The following is an 18,008-nucleotide window of genomic DNA, read 5'->3' as shown; positions in this document are numbered from 1 at the left end:
TCAACATAAACTCCTTGAAGATCCTCCAACCCTTGGCTTCCTCAAAGATTGCACTCCCCATATACAAAGCCATTTTAGAAACGGCCGACACTATCTGGCAGACACCAGCCTCCGTCCTGCTAACCTGTAAACGGGCTGACCGGAAATATTATGTCCCAGCTAAGGGCATAGACTTTTTATTTTCATACCCGCAGCCCACCTCCCTCGTGATTGAAATGGCTAACCATAGGGCTAAACAACCTCATTACCAGTCCACACCCCAGGAAAAAGACCTCAAACACCTTGACCTCTTAGGTTGCAAGGTTTACACATCCTCTACTCTCCAATTTAGAATTGCCAACTATACCACTCTTCTCACTAGCTATGACTTGATAATTACAACATCCCAGAGGACCGAAGAGCGGATTTACCTCCCACATCCCAGAAGACCGAAGAGCGGATTTTGAATTGGTCCTGGTAGAGGGACAGCTAGTATCCAGAATGGTGCTTCAAGCCTCTCTGGACATGGCGGACATGGCAGCTTGCACCACAGCTACTGCAGTGGTAATGTGTAGGGCCTCCTGTCTCTCCTCATCTGGCATCCCTAAAGAGCTTCAGACCAAAGTGGAGGATTTACCGTTCAACAAAGACACTCTTTTTTTCTGGAAAAACCAATGAAGTTCTTCAGATAATGAAAGATTCTAGGGCTACCCTCTGAACACTAGGGATCTACACCCCTCCTTCCAAGCAAAAGAGATACCAGCCCTACCAGAGGTCTCGCCCGCAGTAATACAACCACCCATATTCCAAACAGTACGACACTAGGAGGTCCCACGGCAGGCCTAACAGACATTGACAAACCCAGTCTGAACAACCTACCTCCCACCAGTCGGGCAATACACTGAAATTTTGAATTCTTGGTCAAGGGTCTGAGCGTCCACTCCTTACCACCAGCAGCGCCTACTTGCCCTTTTGGTCATCACCTCCAATGCTTCCACCACACTTGGCAAAACATCACACAGGATTGCTGGGTCCTGGAAATAGTGCAGTCAGGCTATCCCATACCCTTTATTTCAGGGACCCCCCTCACAAACACCAGGGGGGAGGGATAGCTCAGTGGTTTGAGCATTGGCCTGCTAAACCCAGGGTTGTGAGTTCAGTCCTTGAGGAGGCCACTTAGGGATCTGGGGCAAAAAATTGGTCCTGGTAGTGAAGGCAGGGGGCTGGACTCGATGACCTTTCAAGGTCCCTTCCAGTTCTAGGAGATTGGTATATCTCCAATTATTACCTATTATTACCTATTACCTTCTTCGGGAAGAAGTAACTCACCTGCTCCTCTTAGGTGCAATGGAGTGAGTTCCAACACAACACAGAAGGAAGGGATTTTACTCCCACTATTTCTTGAACCAGAAGAAAAGCAGAGGATGGCGACCCATTCTAGACCTGCGACTACTCAACAAATTCGTTCGCTCCCAAAAATTCAGAATGGTAACGTTGGGCATGATAATACCGGCGCTGGAACGAGGAGACTGGACACAAACTTCTAAATCTCAATACACCCAGCACACAGACGATTGCTACGGGTCACAGTGGGGCACAACCACTTCCAATACAGTGTGTTCCCATTAGGTCTCTCCATCGCACTGTAGGTGTTTTCCAAGACACTCGCGGTGGTAGCAGCTCACCTACACAAAGGATCATATTTTTCCCAGACCTGGACAACTGCTTCATCGAGGGCTAGTCATACAAAGAAACGCAAACGGCAACACAGTCGACCTCGCTCTTTTCCAAAGGATCAGACTGCAAATAAACTTCCAAAAGTCCACTGTGACACTTACATAGAGTTCATTGGGGCTTACCTGGACTTGACCCTCGCCAGAGCCTTCCTCCCGCAGGCCAGGTTCCTCTCCATTCAAAGACCTCATACACATGGTGTTCATCTGCCCAAGGATCGAAGCCAGAATGTGTCTGCAACTTCTGGGCCACATGGCAGTTGCCACGTTCATGGTGAAACATGCCAGACTACGCATGAGGTGCTTACAGGGCTGGTTGAGTTCTGTATACAAACCCGCCAAGCACAGCTTCCATATGATGGTAACTCCACCCGCAAACGTGCTGAACTTACTGCACTAGTGGACAGAAAGGGAGAATATAAGCACAGGAGTTCCCTTTTGCCAAAATCCCCCTGCACTCGTGCTCACCACAGACACTTCCCTGGTAGGTTGGGATGCACACCTGCAACACCATACGACATAAGGCAGGTGGTCTGCACTGGAGACCCATCTGCATATAAACCTCCTAGAACTTAGAGCTGTCAGGTACACCTGCCTTCACTTCCTCCCACTCATTCTAAACAAATCTATTTGAGTACTCATGGACAATACTGCATGCATGTTCTACATCAACAGACAAGGAGGGAGCAAGATGACACTCCCTGTGCATAGAAGCCATCAAACTTTGGAACTGGTGCATATGACATCGCATAGACATCACAGCTTCATACCTGCCGGGGTGTCAAAACACCACTGCCGACACCCTCAGCAGACACTTTTCACAGGAACACAAATAGGAACTAAATCCTACAGTCTTATCCCACTTATTCTCCCTTTGGGGCTCTCCTTCTATAGATCTGTTAGCCAGAGCAAGGAATCACAAATGGCAATTATTTTGCTCCAGAGTGGGACTTGGGACTGGCTCCCTGGGAGATGCATTCCTAATCCCATGGAACAGGACACTTATGTATGCATTCCCTTCAATTCCTCTAATACACAAGAGTTTTCCGCAAGATCAGGGACGACAAGGCCGAGGTCATACTTATCGCACTGACGTGGGCCAGACAGACATGATATTCTTACCTACTTCGCATGTCGATCCGCCCTCCGAGAACTCTCCCGATGAGACCGGACCTCCTCTCCCAGAGTGACAGTGCATCCTCCATCCACAACTGGAGAAACTTCATCTGACAGCCTGGCTCCAATTTGGTTCCAATTGCATGAACTAGCCTGTTCACAGCAAGTCACACACGTGTTATTACACAGGAGATGCAACTCCTCCCACAATACTTACCTCCAAAAGTGGAAACATTTCTCGATGATGTGCTTACAGAAAGCCCTCACGCCCCTCCCGATATCCTAGACTACATTTTAGAATTCAGAAACAAAGGTGTATCACTCAGCTCCATCAGAGTTCATCTCGCGGCAATCAATGCCTTCCACGAGAAACTGGATGGCACCTCTGTCTTCACACACCCTACTAAAAAACACTTCCTTACTGGACTCCAAAACCTCTTCCCTGAAGTCTACTCCCCCACACCCACCTGGAATTTGAACCTTGACATTAGGGGCCTCATGAGACCTCTCTTTGAACTGATAGCCATCTCCTCCTTACTCCACATGTCCATGAAGGTTGCATTCCTCGTGGCCATCGCATCAGCCAGATCGGTCGGGGAATTAAGTGCACTCATGGCCAACCTCCCAGTATACTAATTTCTTTAAGGACAAGATCATGATGCAACCCCACCCTACATTTCTGCCAAAGGTAGTGTCCTCTTTCCACCTTAACCAGCTGATACACCTCCCCACTTTTTACCCAAAACCCTACAGGAAGCGGCACTTCATACCCTCGATGTAGAAAGGTGATTGCCTTCTACTTGAACAGAACAAAAATCATTTAGTAAATCACCTAGACTCTTTGTATCTACTGCAGAACACTCCAAAGGAGCTGCTGTTTCGAAACAGTGACTCTCTAAGTGGATCTCCGACTGTATTAGGTCCTGCTACCAGGTCCACGACGTTGAACATCCTGATGGCATCAGAACTCATTCCACTCGAGCTACATCAACATCGGTAGCGTTCCTACACAACATACCCATTATTGACATATGCAAAGCCACCACATGGTCGTCAGCATACAAGACACCAGAGCGGACACTATAGTAGATCAGACAGTACTGGCTGTCACTGCCAAACCCGCAATTCCAAAGTCCCCCTGTAGCAGGGTGAAACCCTGCTCCTGCTGTGAGGGGTTTAAAAGCAGCCTGGCAGGGCTTGAGAGCTGCTGCTCTAGGCTGGGCTGATTGGGGAAGTGGCTGCAGCTAGGGCCACGCCCCAAACTGAGCCACAGCTGGCCCCTATAAAAGGCCAGGGAGGCCAGAGGCAGACAGTCTCTCTCTGCCTTCAGAGAGAGAAGGGCCTGGCTGCAAGGAGCTAGAGACTGGATACCTGAGTGAAGCAGGGCTGGGATAAGGCTGAGGAGCTGGGGAGCTCCAGCCTGGAAAGCCCCAGGCTGCGGCCCAGCAGTGGACCAACAGCTACTGGGGGTTGCAGAGGGCAGCCCAGGGGTAGGCAGAAGCAGCAGGTCCAAACCCTCCTTGCCAGTGATGAATAGGCTGATACTGCAGTCTGCCCCAGGACGTGGGGCTAGACAATGACTGGCAGTAGCCATAGACTGAGACAAGGTGGGGATAGAGGGTGAGGGTTCCCTGAGGGGGGAAGACCCTGAAAGAAAGGGGTTACTGCTGGGGGCAGCACCCCATGTAAAAGGGCACCGGGTCCAAGACGGGACACGGGGGCCTGAAGACAGGCGGATCACCGGCCTGCAGAGGGCGCTCTGGACTGGAACTGAGCTAATTCCCGGAGTCACCAGCAGGAGGCGCCGCAGGGGTGAGTTGGCCCGTCTACACCCCCCAACAATAGTGGGTACTGCTCTACATTCACCTGAAGTGGAGCACCCACAGCAACACCACTCGAAGAAGAAGAGACAGTTACTCACCCTGTGCAGTAACTGAGGTTCTTCGAGATGTGTGTCCCTGTGGGTGCTCCACTACCCACCCTCCTCCCTTCTACTTTGGAGTTCGATTTAAAGGACTCTACGGTGGAGAAGGAACTGAAGGGGTCGAAATGCACGTGCGCCAAACAGACTCCAACAACGCCACGGGACACCAACTGCGCACGCATGTCCCAACTAGGCACTGCTACTAAAAATCTCTGATCAATGGTGCCGGGACGCACCGACACCTGAAGTGGAGCACCCACAGGGACACACATCTTGAAGAACCTCAGTTACTGCACAGGATGAGTAACCTTCTTTTAGCATTACTGAAATTAACAATTTCTCTAGGCAAAACTTGAACCCTTCATGTGCTGTTGCTCACTTAACCATAGATTGCGGCCTAAAATTCCAGTAATAAGTACAGTTTATGGAGCTGATAGATGTAGGGTTAACTTGAAAAGTCAGAGTTGTTGCTACAAGGAGTCCGGTGGCACCTTTAAAGACTAACAGATTTATTTGGGCATAAGCTTTCGTGGGTAAAAAAACCCTCACTTCTTCAGATGTTGTTCTTCAGTTGTTGCTCTTCATCTGAAAATATCAACTTTTTTCTTAGTACTATAAAAAGTGCAATTAAATTTACTCATCATAAGTATAGGTGCCCTTAGCATCTTAAAATGTTGAGGCAATTCTTAATAAGGATCTCATTTAATGCTCAGTGGAGAAGCATATGCTATCAAAATCACATTCCAGCATGCATGTTAGACTGTTTAGTGCACTTGTGTGGCCTGTCTGAGGATTGAGATCTTGTTATCGTTCCTGTTAACAGTCTGTCTTCACAGAGGCTTGCATTTTTGCTTGTGGATCTGTTGTCTTGGAAATTAAAACCCTTCGGGTATATGTTGTTCTTGAATTTATCCACACAAAAGTATGTGAAGAACTTCATAGTAGCACCATGTTCAGTGATGGTGAAATATTGCTGCGCTATCCCTTCTGAAGTGTAGATCTAAACACAGCTGCATGATTAGGAACTGAGGGAAAACTATGTGCCACATTCTTGGTCTCTGCTGTGCATTGCTCCTTGGAAAGGGAGTACCTGCAGGCAAGAATACCATTGATCTGTGATTATGCCCCATCAGTTATTTTTTTTAAATTGGGGGTGGGAAATAGTTTTCCATTGCAGTCTATTTGCATTTATTTATTGTCACAGGATGGGGCTAACTGCTGAGCCAATCAGATGTGCTGAAATGGGGTTATCTATCTTCTGTATTGTCATTTTTATCAGCAAAATTCTCACAAGACATGGTGGGCCAGCTGCAGGGGGTTGTTTCAAGAGGTCAGAACATCAAGGAAAGTGCAGCACTGGTGACACAGCCTGTGGATGTAGGCGCTTAGTGGCACTTTCTAGATGCTACATGGCTGGGAGCTCTGAGCCAGAGACTCTTCAGCGTCTGGTATTGTACAGCAGGAAAAATGTACTGAGTGGAAGCTCTGCAAAGCTCAGTCTGCTTTTTCCCCAGAGCTTTAAAGACAGCTTGATTTTGTGATTTCCGGCTGAAGGGAAAAATTCTTTGAAGTTTTTGTCCCCTACTGGAAAACCTCTTAAAGATGCTGAAAGGAAAATCTGCCTATTACAGAAGACCTAGTTTAGGTCAATGGGAATTGTGGAAGAGTCAAACAATGATGTGATGCTATCTGGTTTACTGATACCCCTTCTCTACATGTGGTGGTGGTGAAATTCAGAAAGGCTTAATAAAGGTATATTGATGTTTTTTAAGCAACTGGATGATTGCAAGGGAGTTTTTTCCCCTCTCAGTAGAAAATAAAGGGTTAGAGAAACCAGATTACAGAATTGAATCGATTCTGGACTGCAAGAAGCAGCTATCAGAAACTTGCGGATGCCTGAGAAGGGGCTGTGAAATGTATATTATCACTAAACAGAGAACTGTGAAAACTGACAGAGAGTAAGAAATATGAGGGTTACTAGACTCCAGAAACACAGAATGGAAGCAATCCAGAACAAACATGCTCCAGGTGTTCATAATTTTGGTACCTTACCAGTCTGTGCCACTTAATTTCATGTAAACAATAGTCCTTCTGGGGCAGGAAGCAGCTCGATATGGTCTTTATTATATTTCTGATGAGGATGGTCCAATGGTTAGGGCATTAGCCTGGGACTTGGGAAACTGGGGTTCAAGGAAACCCCGCTTTGCCACTGATTTCCTGTGTGACACAGGGAAAAGTCACTCAGAAGTTCTCTATGCTTCCATTCCCCATCTGTAAAATGGGTATGTTAGCAATTCCCTACTCCACAGAGTGTTGTGAGGATAAATACATTAGATTGTGAGGCACTCAGATACTACAATAACGATGGTCATAAAAGTACCTAACTATTTATCTACAAGAGAAATTCTCCAGAAATCATAAGTTCTGTACATCTAGAATATTTTCTCTATCAAATGAGGATTCCAGATTTTTTCATTATACCCAGTAAAACCATCTTTTCTTTAAACGTGCTGCAGTTGGGTTACCTTCTACAGGTCAGAGTTGTAATGCAACACCCTGGTATAAAATCAGAAAGATCCTTTTCTGTATTAACTTCAGTCTTAATGGCTACTTGGAATACTGTTGGGCAAAACTTCTGGAACCCTAAAGCATTTACCAATATGTGTATTGACTGTTAGATGCACAATGCACACAATCTTTATTCCACTTTTCCCCAGACAGAAATCTATTGTATAGTGAATGGGCGACATCCACCTTGATTGCATTGGCCTCATTAGCACTACATAAGTAATTTTCCCTCTCTTGATATTTACCCCTTTTTGTCAACTGTTGAGAACAGGCCACTTCCACCTTAATTGAATTGGCCTCATTAGCACTAACCGCCACTTGGCAAGGCAACTCACATCTTTTCATGTGCTGTGATATATATACTGACTGCTTACTGAATTTTTCACTCCATACATCTGATGAGGTGGGTTTTAGCCCACAAAAGCTTATGCCCAAATAAATTTGTTAGTCTCTAAGGTGCCACAAGGACCCCTCGTTGTTTTTATTGTATAGTGGTTATGCAGGCTAGTTTTATGCCACACAACACTTAACTATATTTTTAAGGTTATTTACTACTTGAACAACATTATCATCTTTGAAATAGTCTGCTGGCCTTGGGAATTTGATATTTTAGCATTTATGGCAATGGATATAGTTAGAGAAGGATTTTGGAAAACCAGTAGAAGAGCAAGGAGATCTGTTCCAGTGCTGCAGTAAGTGGGGAATAATTGTAAATGTCTCAAATACAAGATCTCTTTTCCCTAGATATGTTGTCACATCACTTTTAACCTGGACTAAGATTTCTGTGTGTTAGCCATGTGACCCTATCTCAGCAAATGGTTAGTGGATCTACAATTCTACACCCCAAAACTACTAGCAGTGGAGGGAAACAGTGCATATTTATTTTAGGAAGTTTTCTCAAGGAACAATGTAGATAAGATATTTCAAGAAATCCTGTAATATACGTCTATACATCTTGTTTTAATTTTTAAAAACTTTGTTTACAAGAATGGCCTCATCACAGGACCTTTTTATTATTTGGTGCATGTAATCTAGATGTTAACCTTTGGTAGATCAATAAGTGGATTTGCATCTCTGAAATTATGTTCAGTGCTGACAGTCAGAATACTTGAGTTTTACTATCATGAAGATCAGCAGTAACAGGGAAAGCAAGTTGCTCTTCAGCAGACTGTAAAATCCCTTCATAGTAGGTCATCCTCTCTTTCAATTTAGAAGACATTTTTTTACATTTTGTATCTTTGAAATGGTTGTTAGGGGTAAACTTGTTCAATCTTTTCTTATCTTGAAACTATGATTAAAGAGCATCTCTTCTCTGGATCCTGCCAAATCTGCTGACATAGCACAATCAGATGTGATGACTCTGATGTGCCTATGTTTTATATTGGATGTAATATACTGATAGGAATTATTGTGCTGGATATCACACCTATAGGCGATTAGATTGCCTGATCTTAAATGGTAGCTAGAAAGGGGAAGAAATAAAATACTGGGGGGGGGGGAAGGTAGTGATGTTTGGGTCTATAGAGCAGTTATAGTATATACAGGACCATTGTTAAACCATCAGATGGTGTCCGGAGAAATGAGCACAGTGCTAGGAATTGGCAGGTCCTTGTTTTGCCGCTTATTCAACGTGTGGTCTTAGGTGAGTCCTTCCACATTTCTCTCAGTTTGCCCACCTGTAAAATAGGGCTCTTATTTACCCACTTACCAATGACGCGTCTTGAGGATTAATTGGTATATATCCGTACTGTACTTTAAACATAGACTTAAGAGGTCATCTAGTCCCTCCTCTAGCACTGAGGCAGGATTAAATATACCTTCACCATCCTTGACTGGTGTTTCTCAGGCTAATATTCTGGGGGTGTATTAACAGGAGTGTTGAATGATGCTAAGTATTGTTACTTGTCATTTTGATACTTTCATGTATTAATCATGCTTTTTCAAACAGGCCATTCTGAATGTTCCCTTTCTAAACTGGCACTGCAAAAATCTAGAGTTGGAAGGTGCCTTAACCACTGACAGTGGAAGATAATTGAACACCAGGGAGCATAAATGGACAAAACTAATATATAACATAACATTTTCCAGTTTCTAACCCTCTTTTATAACTAATATAAACAATTTCATGAGGTAATATCATATACCTTTTTCTTGTTACAGTAGCTAATGAAAGAGAGTCTTGCACAAACAACTATTTGCTGTACATGTAGTTTTTCCACCCTTAATTAAAACCCATTTTCTTCTGTCTCCTAGGTTCCTGGTTCAATTCAAACAAGACAAAGTATGTGTGAAGTTTATACAAGGCAACCAGAAAAATGGCAACGTCCCAACTTGTAAACGAAAAAACAACCGGCTCCTTGAAGTTGCTGTACCTTAACTGCAGTTGGTCCCTCTACCTTTCATGGACTTGTGTTTTTTTTTGTTATAGTGCAATTTTTAGTTTTTTGGGCTGCCAGTGGCTAATAGCTTTAGAAACCCTTGGCAAAATATTTGACTAATAAGCTTTTAAATCTTTCTTAATACAGTAGTTTTAACCCTCAAAATGTACATTTTGTCCAGTGGCAGCATTTTATGAACTGACAAATATCTGTTGCAAATGATATGTGTTCTTTGTTTAGCCATCACATTTTAGTACAGCATACCATAAACCCACATATTAATGGAAAAACTATTAATACTCATTGGACTAGATATCTGCCTAACGGAAGATATATAGATTGCATCATAAAAGACATGATGCTTATTGGTAACTTCTGCCCCTTGCATTTTTATGCCAATCTGTGCCGGTGAGCTAAAGGGTTAATTGTTTGCTACCATTAGAGAGACTGGTAAAATCATGAGACTGGAACAGTAACTTTAATTGTAAACAGTTCTAAGAGGCATGTAACTTGATCTTTAACAGAATATAGTGCAGGAAAACCTAATTCTGCAAAGCAGAAGGAATGTACAACTGCCTATGCAGCATATGCATATGGTTTTTATTTGCAGTAAAGAAACTGGTGTTTCAAAACAGGCTTTCTAATTAGGTCAGATATTTTTAATGACTGTACAGTAGGAAGCAGAATAGAATTATTAAGGTGGCAACAACATATTTCTTTCATTCACAAAAGCTATATAATTCAGAGCATATTTTCTATTCTGCTTTTTCCCTTAAATTACTGGTTCACATTAGATCCTGAAAAATGCAGTAGTATGAATAATGAAAACTGCAAGGTATTTAAACTGTTTAGTTATTATTTGAAGGGTTAGTCTTTTTCAGATATGGGCATGTACAATGTGCAATAAAACACTCATGACATTTTGTGAAAAATTATTTATAATACACTTTTGTGTGTAAGAAAGAGATGATTGGTACAGCCTGCATAGATGATGTAGGGATGAAAGTAGGTTTGTGGTTTTAATTTGCAGTTTTTTAGAATGTACACTACAGTCGTCAATTTGGGAAAAGTACTTAGAATTAAAAAGTTTCGTAATTCTGGGGAATGATGTACATAAATTGATATTATAATAATAAAATTGTCCTAATTCTCTGATGTTTGGTACTCTTATGTTATAACCATATTTTTGTATTTCAAAACTGTTCTATGTAAGTTTTTTTTGTGCCTGATGTAATATGTGCACAGAAACACTTTACAATCAAGAACTGCATTATAAACTTTCAGTATAACTGACTGCAATTAATCTTTTATAAACCAGAAGCATTAGTTGAAAGCATGGATTTATGGGGACATTTTTTGAGTTTTTAGATAGCGGTAACTGCTCAAGTGAAGGGTTTGTTGAATGTAATTGTTTGATTTGTTGATGCAAGGGCAGTTGAGAAGTATTGTGTGTTTGCAGGCTGATACAAATCCCTGCCTTCAAAGACAGGTTAAGACACCAGCTGTGCAATGCTGAAAGCCCAAGCATAAATAAAGTAAAGATAAAGCAAAGTTCAGAGTCTCGTTACTCTCCTGTTGGTGAAGTTATGTAGTATTTATGAAGATTTCCTTATGTAGTTCTATTGTAATGTAGACTTTCAATATTAAAACCCTACTACTTATTGCAGCAGAGTCACCAGGGCTTCACACACACTCCTTACATGTCCAGAAAAACAGTTGTTCCACTTCTGAAATTTTTGTCACATTTTGGTTTGGGTTAAAATGAAATAAAAGGGTTTAGCTGAGATTGGGGCACAAAATGGTTGCTTTCACTTGTCTCCTTAATGCAACTAAGGTGTAATTTTTTTGAATGGTAATAGTGGCGAAACTTGTGTTAGAATTCTCTTAAATTTGACAAAAGCTACCTCTTTCTCATAATATTTTAGTAATACCTGAAGGCTCGAAATAAATCGGTGTTGTCAGATTAATGAATTGTAAGTTTTAAAGCAGCCTAGAAATGCTATAATTGGAGAAGTTTACAAAATAAACCATGGTATCAATTTCTAGAGCAATATTAGGGTGCACTCAGATTGTGAAGTCATTGCCCTAAAAACATCGCACAAATGTGGTGATCTAATATTTCAAACTCCATTCTTCACATACAATGAATTCAAATTTCCACTTGGCGAAGTGTAACCCAGTTAAAGCTGTAGGGGCTTGTAAAGCTGTTTAACTTTTCAAACTGCTTCCAGTAGGAACCTATTAGGGACAAATTTTCAAAAAATAACCTGGAAATAAGGAAGGCAGACATGTACATTCTGTCATTGGGAATGGGCGACAGAGGATGGATCACTTGATGATTACCTGTTCTGTTCATTCTCTTTGGGGCACCTAGCACTGGCCACTGTCGGTAGACAGGATACTGGGCTTTATGGACCTTTGGTCTGACCCAGTATGGCTGTTCTTATGTCATTGGTTCCTGCAGTTGTTTGCATGTGGAAAATTAGAGGTGGGGTTCAGGAGCATTTGAACATTTGACCCCTGGAATCAATGTTACCTTTTCACTTTTGCATCAAGTCACTATATAAATTACTTCAATTTTATCCTCTGGGTGTATTTAAAATGATCATAGTAAAAGGATAGTACAGATATTTGAAGAAGATGAAGGTCTTTACCTTGGTTTCTACTGTCTCATTTGTTTTCCAGAACAGTGGTAATTTCTAACCTGTGAACTAGTTCATACTTTGCCATATATTGCAATTGGACACCTAAAAAATTATTGGATTCTAAATGTACAGAAAGTGATTTTGAATATACATTATTTGGATATGTTCACTTAGTCATGATATTTGGAAGTTTAGAATAAGCATACAAGGTCATTTGGTCAGTTTCCTTTCCTTCCATTTCCTTTCTTAACCTACTCTGGTGCAACTGTAAAAAGGGCAAAAACACACTGGTGCTGAACTTACATATCCCTTTATCTGTAATTTTTCATGTATCATTGGAACTCTCAGTCAAGGGGAGGGAACTCCCTGCATGAGACTTCGCCAAATAAGAAATAATACTTTGTTCTAGACCCATATCCTCTCTGACTCTGTATGCTGCTACTTGTCCTCCTTGCACGTTTTACCTGTATGGGATTGGGAAGAAGTTCAGATTTCAGGTTAAACTTGATATTCAGATTCACCTGATGTTGATGAGTAGTTTGGGAAAACACAAAATCTGAAATCTGAATTTTGTGTGTCATTTTCTTGTGAAGCAACATCTCTTTCCAAATGATTTCACAATAACCTTTTATTTTTCAATGACATTCTATTGTGTGCAATGTGATGTGAATGAGTTAAACCTTTATCTAGACATTGCTTTCTTTGAACATTCTGCAAACTCAGCATTCCTGTTGTCAGGGTTTGGATTGGCTGCCCAAGGGAATAGTGTAAATAGGCCAGATTAGCTTGATTTTCATAAAATGGCATCAAGCCACAAAACTATTTTTTGTTTTATGGAAGGGAAGAAGAGATTTTTATTTTATTGCATTTTTTTTTTCAGTTTTATACTGAATTATATAATTGATTTTTCATTATACAAATCATGGCATAAGTAAACTAAGATGTAAAGCACAAAGAACAGTATTCGTATTAAGCCAGGTTTGTTAGTGTTTTTGTTTTGCTTTTGCCAGAAGTGAAAATATTGTTTTTCTAAACACTTCTGGAATCAGTGAAAAAGCCTAAACTTAAATATAAAATGAGATCTTTTCCCCTTCTGCTGAATTTTCATTGTTTAATAGTTAAACCTTTAAATATTTAAGTCCTTACTTTTGCAAAATGCATTTCAGTGTTCTATAGGATATGAAATAGTTTATTTCTGCAAATGGCACTGTAGTATAATTGCTATTTGAAGAGGAGAGGAAGGGCAACCCAAATTAAATATTTAAGCTCCTCTGGACATTAAATTGTTTCAAGGACAGAAAGGAAAAACTAAACAGTTTAAAGAGATACTATCAACTTAAACTTCACACACATCTGTGTTGTTGCAAGTAACACCCGTGATCACTGTAACTGTAAAATACTATTTTTCCTGTAATCTTTGCTCCTTCAGCATCTTTATTTCTGTGCATTTGACAATATTTTGCATATAGTCAATTTCACAGTTTCCATTGTATAGTCAGTTTCCCCTGGAATTTGGCACACCAAGAATAGGGGAGAGAAAAACATTTTTAAAAAATGTGATTGTAAAATCCCCTAAATAAACAAAGGTCTCTGGCACAGATTGGAGTAAATGAAACCACTTTTAAGTAATCTATTTTTAACTGAGTAGATTTCATATTGAGAGGGTTCTTTCAATATCACAGAATTTTTGTAATTCAGGTTACAGACGTGGGGCCTGATCCTGCAGACACTGAAGTACATGCATAACTTTACTCATGTGAATAATACTGTGGACTTCATGTGATTAAACTTACACAAACACCTGAGTGTCTGCAGGATTGGGCCCAAGGGGTACCACACTCCTACAAGAGGACAATAATATGCTATGCATCACTTCCAATTATGGAAATCTTTTCCATTTTCCCATTTAAGTGAGAGAGTTTCTTCCAGAGGTTGTGCTAAAGGCTGTTCAATACATCGAAAAACATTATTGGCAAGGAGTGTGTTTGAACAACAGCACTTCGTTCTGCTAGAAACATTAATAGAGGTGCTTGTTCTCTGTCACACACACACACACACACACACACACACACACACACACACACACACACACACACACACACACACACACACACACACACACACACACACACACACACACACACACACACACACAAGGTGTATCCTCTGTAATGATCCAGAGTAATGGTAGAACATTAACTTTGGCATTTAGCTTATGCATCAGAGACTGAGGATTTTTAAGGTGACGTCTCTTAGCCCTCTCAGCTTCTTAAAAGGAGAACATGGAGAATGAGGATTAGTGGTGATCCTGATCATTTTGAACTGCTGCTAATAACACTGGAAAAATCATCCTTATATGCTGGATGGCTTGGGATCAGGAGTTTTGGGAAGATTTAGTGGAATGCACTTGGAAGGTAAAAGTAAAGGGGAAGGAGACACAACTTGTTTTTTCCAGTAACGAAACCCGCAGATGAAATATGGCTTGCTGCTCTTGCCTAGAGTAAACCTGCCTAAACAACGACCGTGAAATGAACATCAAACTACATCCAAACTCCACATCAGCTGAAATCAACTCTTACTCCTTCATGGCCTGAAACACTCAACTTTAAAACAACTCAAAAATAGGTTTTAGAAATGGATGCTGTGACTGATGTCATCAGCAGGTGAAGTTTGTGTGGGAAAAGCTTTTTGAAACGGACTCCCCCTCCAACTCTTGTTATCAAATGTCAAAGTTTTAAGGTGACAGGACAAAATTACATTATACAAACCAGAGCTGCACAAAACTGTTGACACCAACAAAAAGAAAAACGGAGATGTCATTTCTTAAAATCATAATTCCTTTCTTTACTTCCTAGAATCCTACCTGCTTTTAGCTTTCCCCTATTTATGGCTGTTAGACATTTGTCACTTAGATTTAATTTAATTTAATTTTCAGAGATTAAGATAACATAAAAGTAAACCTCTGTTCCCCCTAAGGTACACTTATTTCTTGGGTGATCTTGCTGAAACAAAGCCATTGACCCATCCATTTCACCCACAATCTCCAACATACCCATTATTAGCCTAGATAAGTGTGTACAAATCCTTGCACCCATAGATGGAGACAAGAAACAAGCAAAGCTCTTCTGTTGTCACTCATGCTGCAAAGGGGACAGGCTGACCGTGCTAACAAGTGTGACATGGTTGTCATCGGTGGTTGTCTGATCTAACATCCCTTCTAGAAGGTGGCGGCTGAGTATTTTAATTTCTTCTTCAATGTTCTCTGCGGGAGAGCTGAACTATGTAGGCCAGGGAACGTTATGGCATAGTTCACTGGGATAAGATAAGGTAAGTCCTGTAGATGGAGAAGCTGAAGCTCAGAGGTGAGGTGAGCTTGCCCAGGTTCACACTCCAGTTCACTCTCAGAACCGGGAGTAGAACCTGAGGCACCAAGGCCAATTCCTAACTTTCTAGAGCAAAGAAGGAAAAAGCACCGTTTAGCGTGCAATTAATACAAAACCTGAGGGGAGGTGTGAGTGTATTGCAAACATTCAGGAAAAGAAACTTAGCTCAAGACTTCCTGAAGTCTTGTGCCATCCTATCGCTTTAAGAAGCTTAATATAATTTCAGTTCCATTTGTTTGGTGGTATTTTAAATAACAGGCTGTGACTAGTGAGGATAGCTCAATGGTTGAAACAGCTCAAGGGGTCAGATAAAGTCTAATTAGGTTGTCATTAGGAGTGCCATGTAGCTAAGGATCCCTACCAACCACTTCCCCTGCAAAATGTGTGGAGAACAGAGGAGCCATAGAGTCTGTACATTCAGTGACCCTTCTGCCCCCACATAGTGGTCAATGGGTGTGAAATCCTCTGGGTTGGAAAATGGGACAGAGAGCTGGGGATTTGTGGAATTCTGGCCCAGAATCTTGTGGCTTGTGCCCAGCTGTGTGGATGGAGTCTTCCACCGCACTGCCTTGCAGCCCATAGCAACCCCTCTCGCATAGCAACGCTGCAGGCCTAGTAGCCATGTTCCTTGACTCACTGACTTCAACTATCCTCTGTCCCTCTGCAGAGGGTAAGTAGGAGCTAATGCTTTTTGCAGCAAGACCTGCTGACACTTGCAGGCCTGGCAGGTTTGAATGTCACTTAGTGAGACTCCACCTCCTACCCCACCTGCATTTTCAGTTGAGGCCAGGTAGGATATTGATATTTGGTGGACAGAAAAGCTAGCTTCAAGGAAGAGGGTACCTGCTCTACTCTGTTCCTTCTGTGCAGGCTCCTATCACAGTAGCCACTCCCCCTATCTCTATTTGCAGCTCTTTGCACTCTCAGTGGTGGTTGGGAGCATATGCACTTTGAGGATAAAGAATAAAATTGCAATCTGTTATTTTAGATTTTGCTATATTAGCAAAGATTCTCTAAATACTGCTTTGTCTTGCCCTTTTCTGGATTTAATTAAGAGTATTTTCTCTTTTTATTTTAAATTCAGTTTCTAATTAAGAGCTGGCCTTACTGAAAGATGCTTTGTTCCCCTTTCAGGGCCAGATTGCTAACCATATCTACAGCCCAGCTATTTCCCAGAACTTAAGCAAAAGGCAAAACTTAAGCACAGTTGAAGAGACATGAAAACATCCTCTTGCTCTCCAAGCATCTTTTGCCAATCTTACTCTCTCTTAGCATGAGAAATTTTCACAACCAAGTGAGCTGATGCTCTCATAAATCCTACACCAACTTCAGGACTACAAAATAAATTCCTGTTAGGCTAAAAGAAGGAAAATGGAGAAGTATGAAAGGTAGAGTACAAATGAAGGCACTTAGGACTGGATTCTGGCAGAGTGAAGGGGCCTAGAAGTGGATGTGAATTACAACCTGAGAATAATGCAAAAAGTGAAACTAATGAAAAATGCAGTAAATGTTACCAATTTTCAGTTACCAATTTAGGAAAATATCAGAGGGGTAGCTGTGTTAATCTGGATCTGTGAAAAACGACAGAGTCCTGTGGCACCTTATAGACTAACAGAAGTATTGGAGCATAAGCTTTTGTGGGTGATGAAGTGGGTATTCACCCACAAAAGCTTATGCTCCAATACTTCTGTTAGTCTATAAGGTGCCACAGGACTCTTTGTCGCAATTTAGAGAAGAATCTTTGTTTTAAACTGATAAAAACTATTCGCAACATATGCATTCCCTTTGGACAGTCCATCAACTTGGGCACAAAACTTGTCCCTGTCTTTGTTACCAAACAAATGGATTATGTTGTCACAATTTTTTTATGTTGGTAAAGTTATGAAGTCTTATCTTTTATTAATAATACTCTCATCAGCATGACTTCTGAGAACCTTATAGGTTTATCCTAATCCATAGGTGTGATCTATAGTCGGACCTGACTTTTTCCCCTCTCTTTCTGTCCAGGAGAAGGTAGGATTCCTGGGAATTTCACTTTGCTTTTCTGTTCTTGGTTCAGTCTATGAGTGGGAAAAAAAATCACATAAATCCAATGCTAACATTAGGGAATAAATGTCCTAGGGGGGGAAAATGTATTCCTCCATGTCAGAACACTCCTGCTCATTCTAAAGGTGCCGTTTCTAAGTCCTTTCTTCGTAGTAAATCCTCAGACAATTGGGTGGCAAAACACGGAGGGTCAGGTGCTCCTCAAGTGTGATCCTATGTCTTTATGCCACTTAATC

The 18,008-nt window shown here is 41.5% G+C and overlaps 1 protein-coding gene and 1 long non-coding RNA gene across 5 annotated transcripts in view; one reads left to right on the top strand and one right to left on the bottom strand.

Moving 5' to 3' along the window:
• MYO1B (myosin IB) overlaps window positions 1-12,757 on the top strand; it is a 180,812-nt gene extending 168,055 nt beyond the window's left edge. For all 4 annotated transcript variants that reach the window (XM_039494200.1, XM_039494198.1, XM_039494201.1 and 1 more), the window contains one exon: window positions 9,574-12,757. In XM_039494200.1, the coding sequence (XP_039350134.1) occupies window positions 9,574-9,697 (124 nt within the window). In that variant the 3' untranslated portion in view covers window positions 9,698-12,757. The remainder of the gene's footprint in view (window positions 1-9,573) is intronic.
• Window positions 1-18,008, bottom strand: part of LOC120374469 — a 43,897-nt gene that overhangs the window by 2,295 nt on the left and 23,594 nt on the right. The window contains exons 2-3 of the long non-coding RNA XR_005586120.1: window positions 2,835-2,981; window positions 1,839-1,919 (exon numbers count right to left, since the gene is read on the bottom strand). This is a non-coding gene — a long non-coding RNA (uncharacterized LOC120374469). The remainder of the gene's footprint in view (window positions 1-1,838; window positions 1,920-2,834; window positions 2,982-18,008) is intronic.

Source organism: Mauremys reevesii, linkage group 11 (assembly GCF_016161935.1).
Source record: "Mauremys reevesii isolate NIE-2019 linkage group 11, ASM1616193v1, whole genome shotgun sequence".
NCBI classification, from domain to species: domain Eukaryota; kingdom Metazoa; phylum Chordata; order Testudines; family Geoemydidae; genus Mauremys; species Mauremys reevesii.
This window is presented reverse-complemented; position numbering and strand designations above follow the sequence as displayed.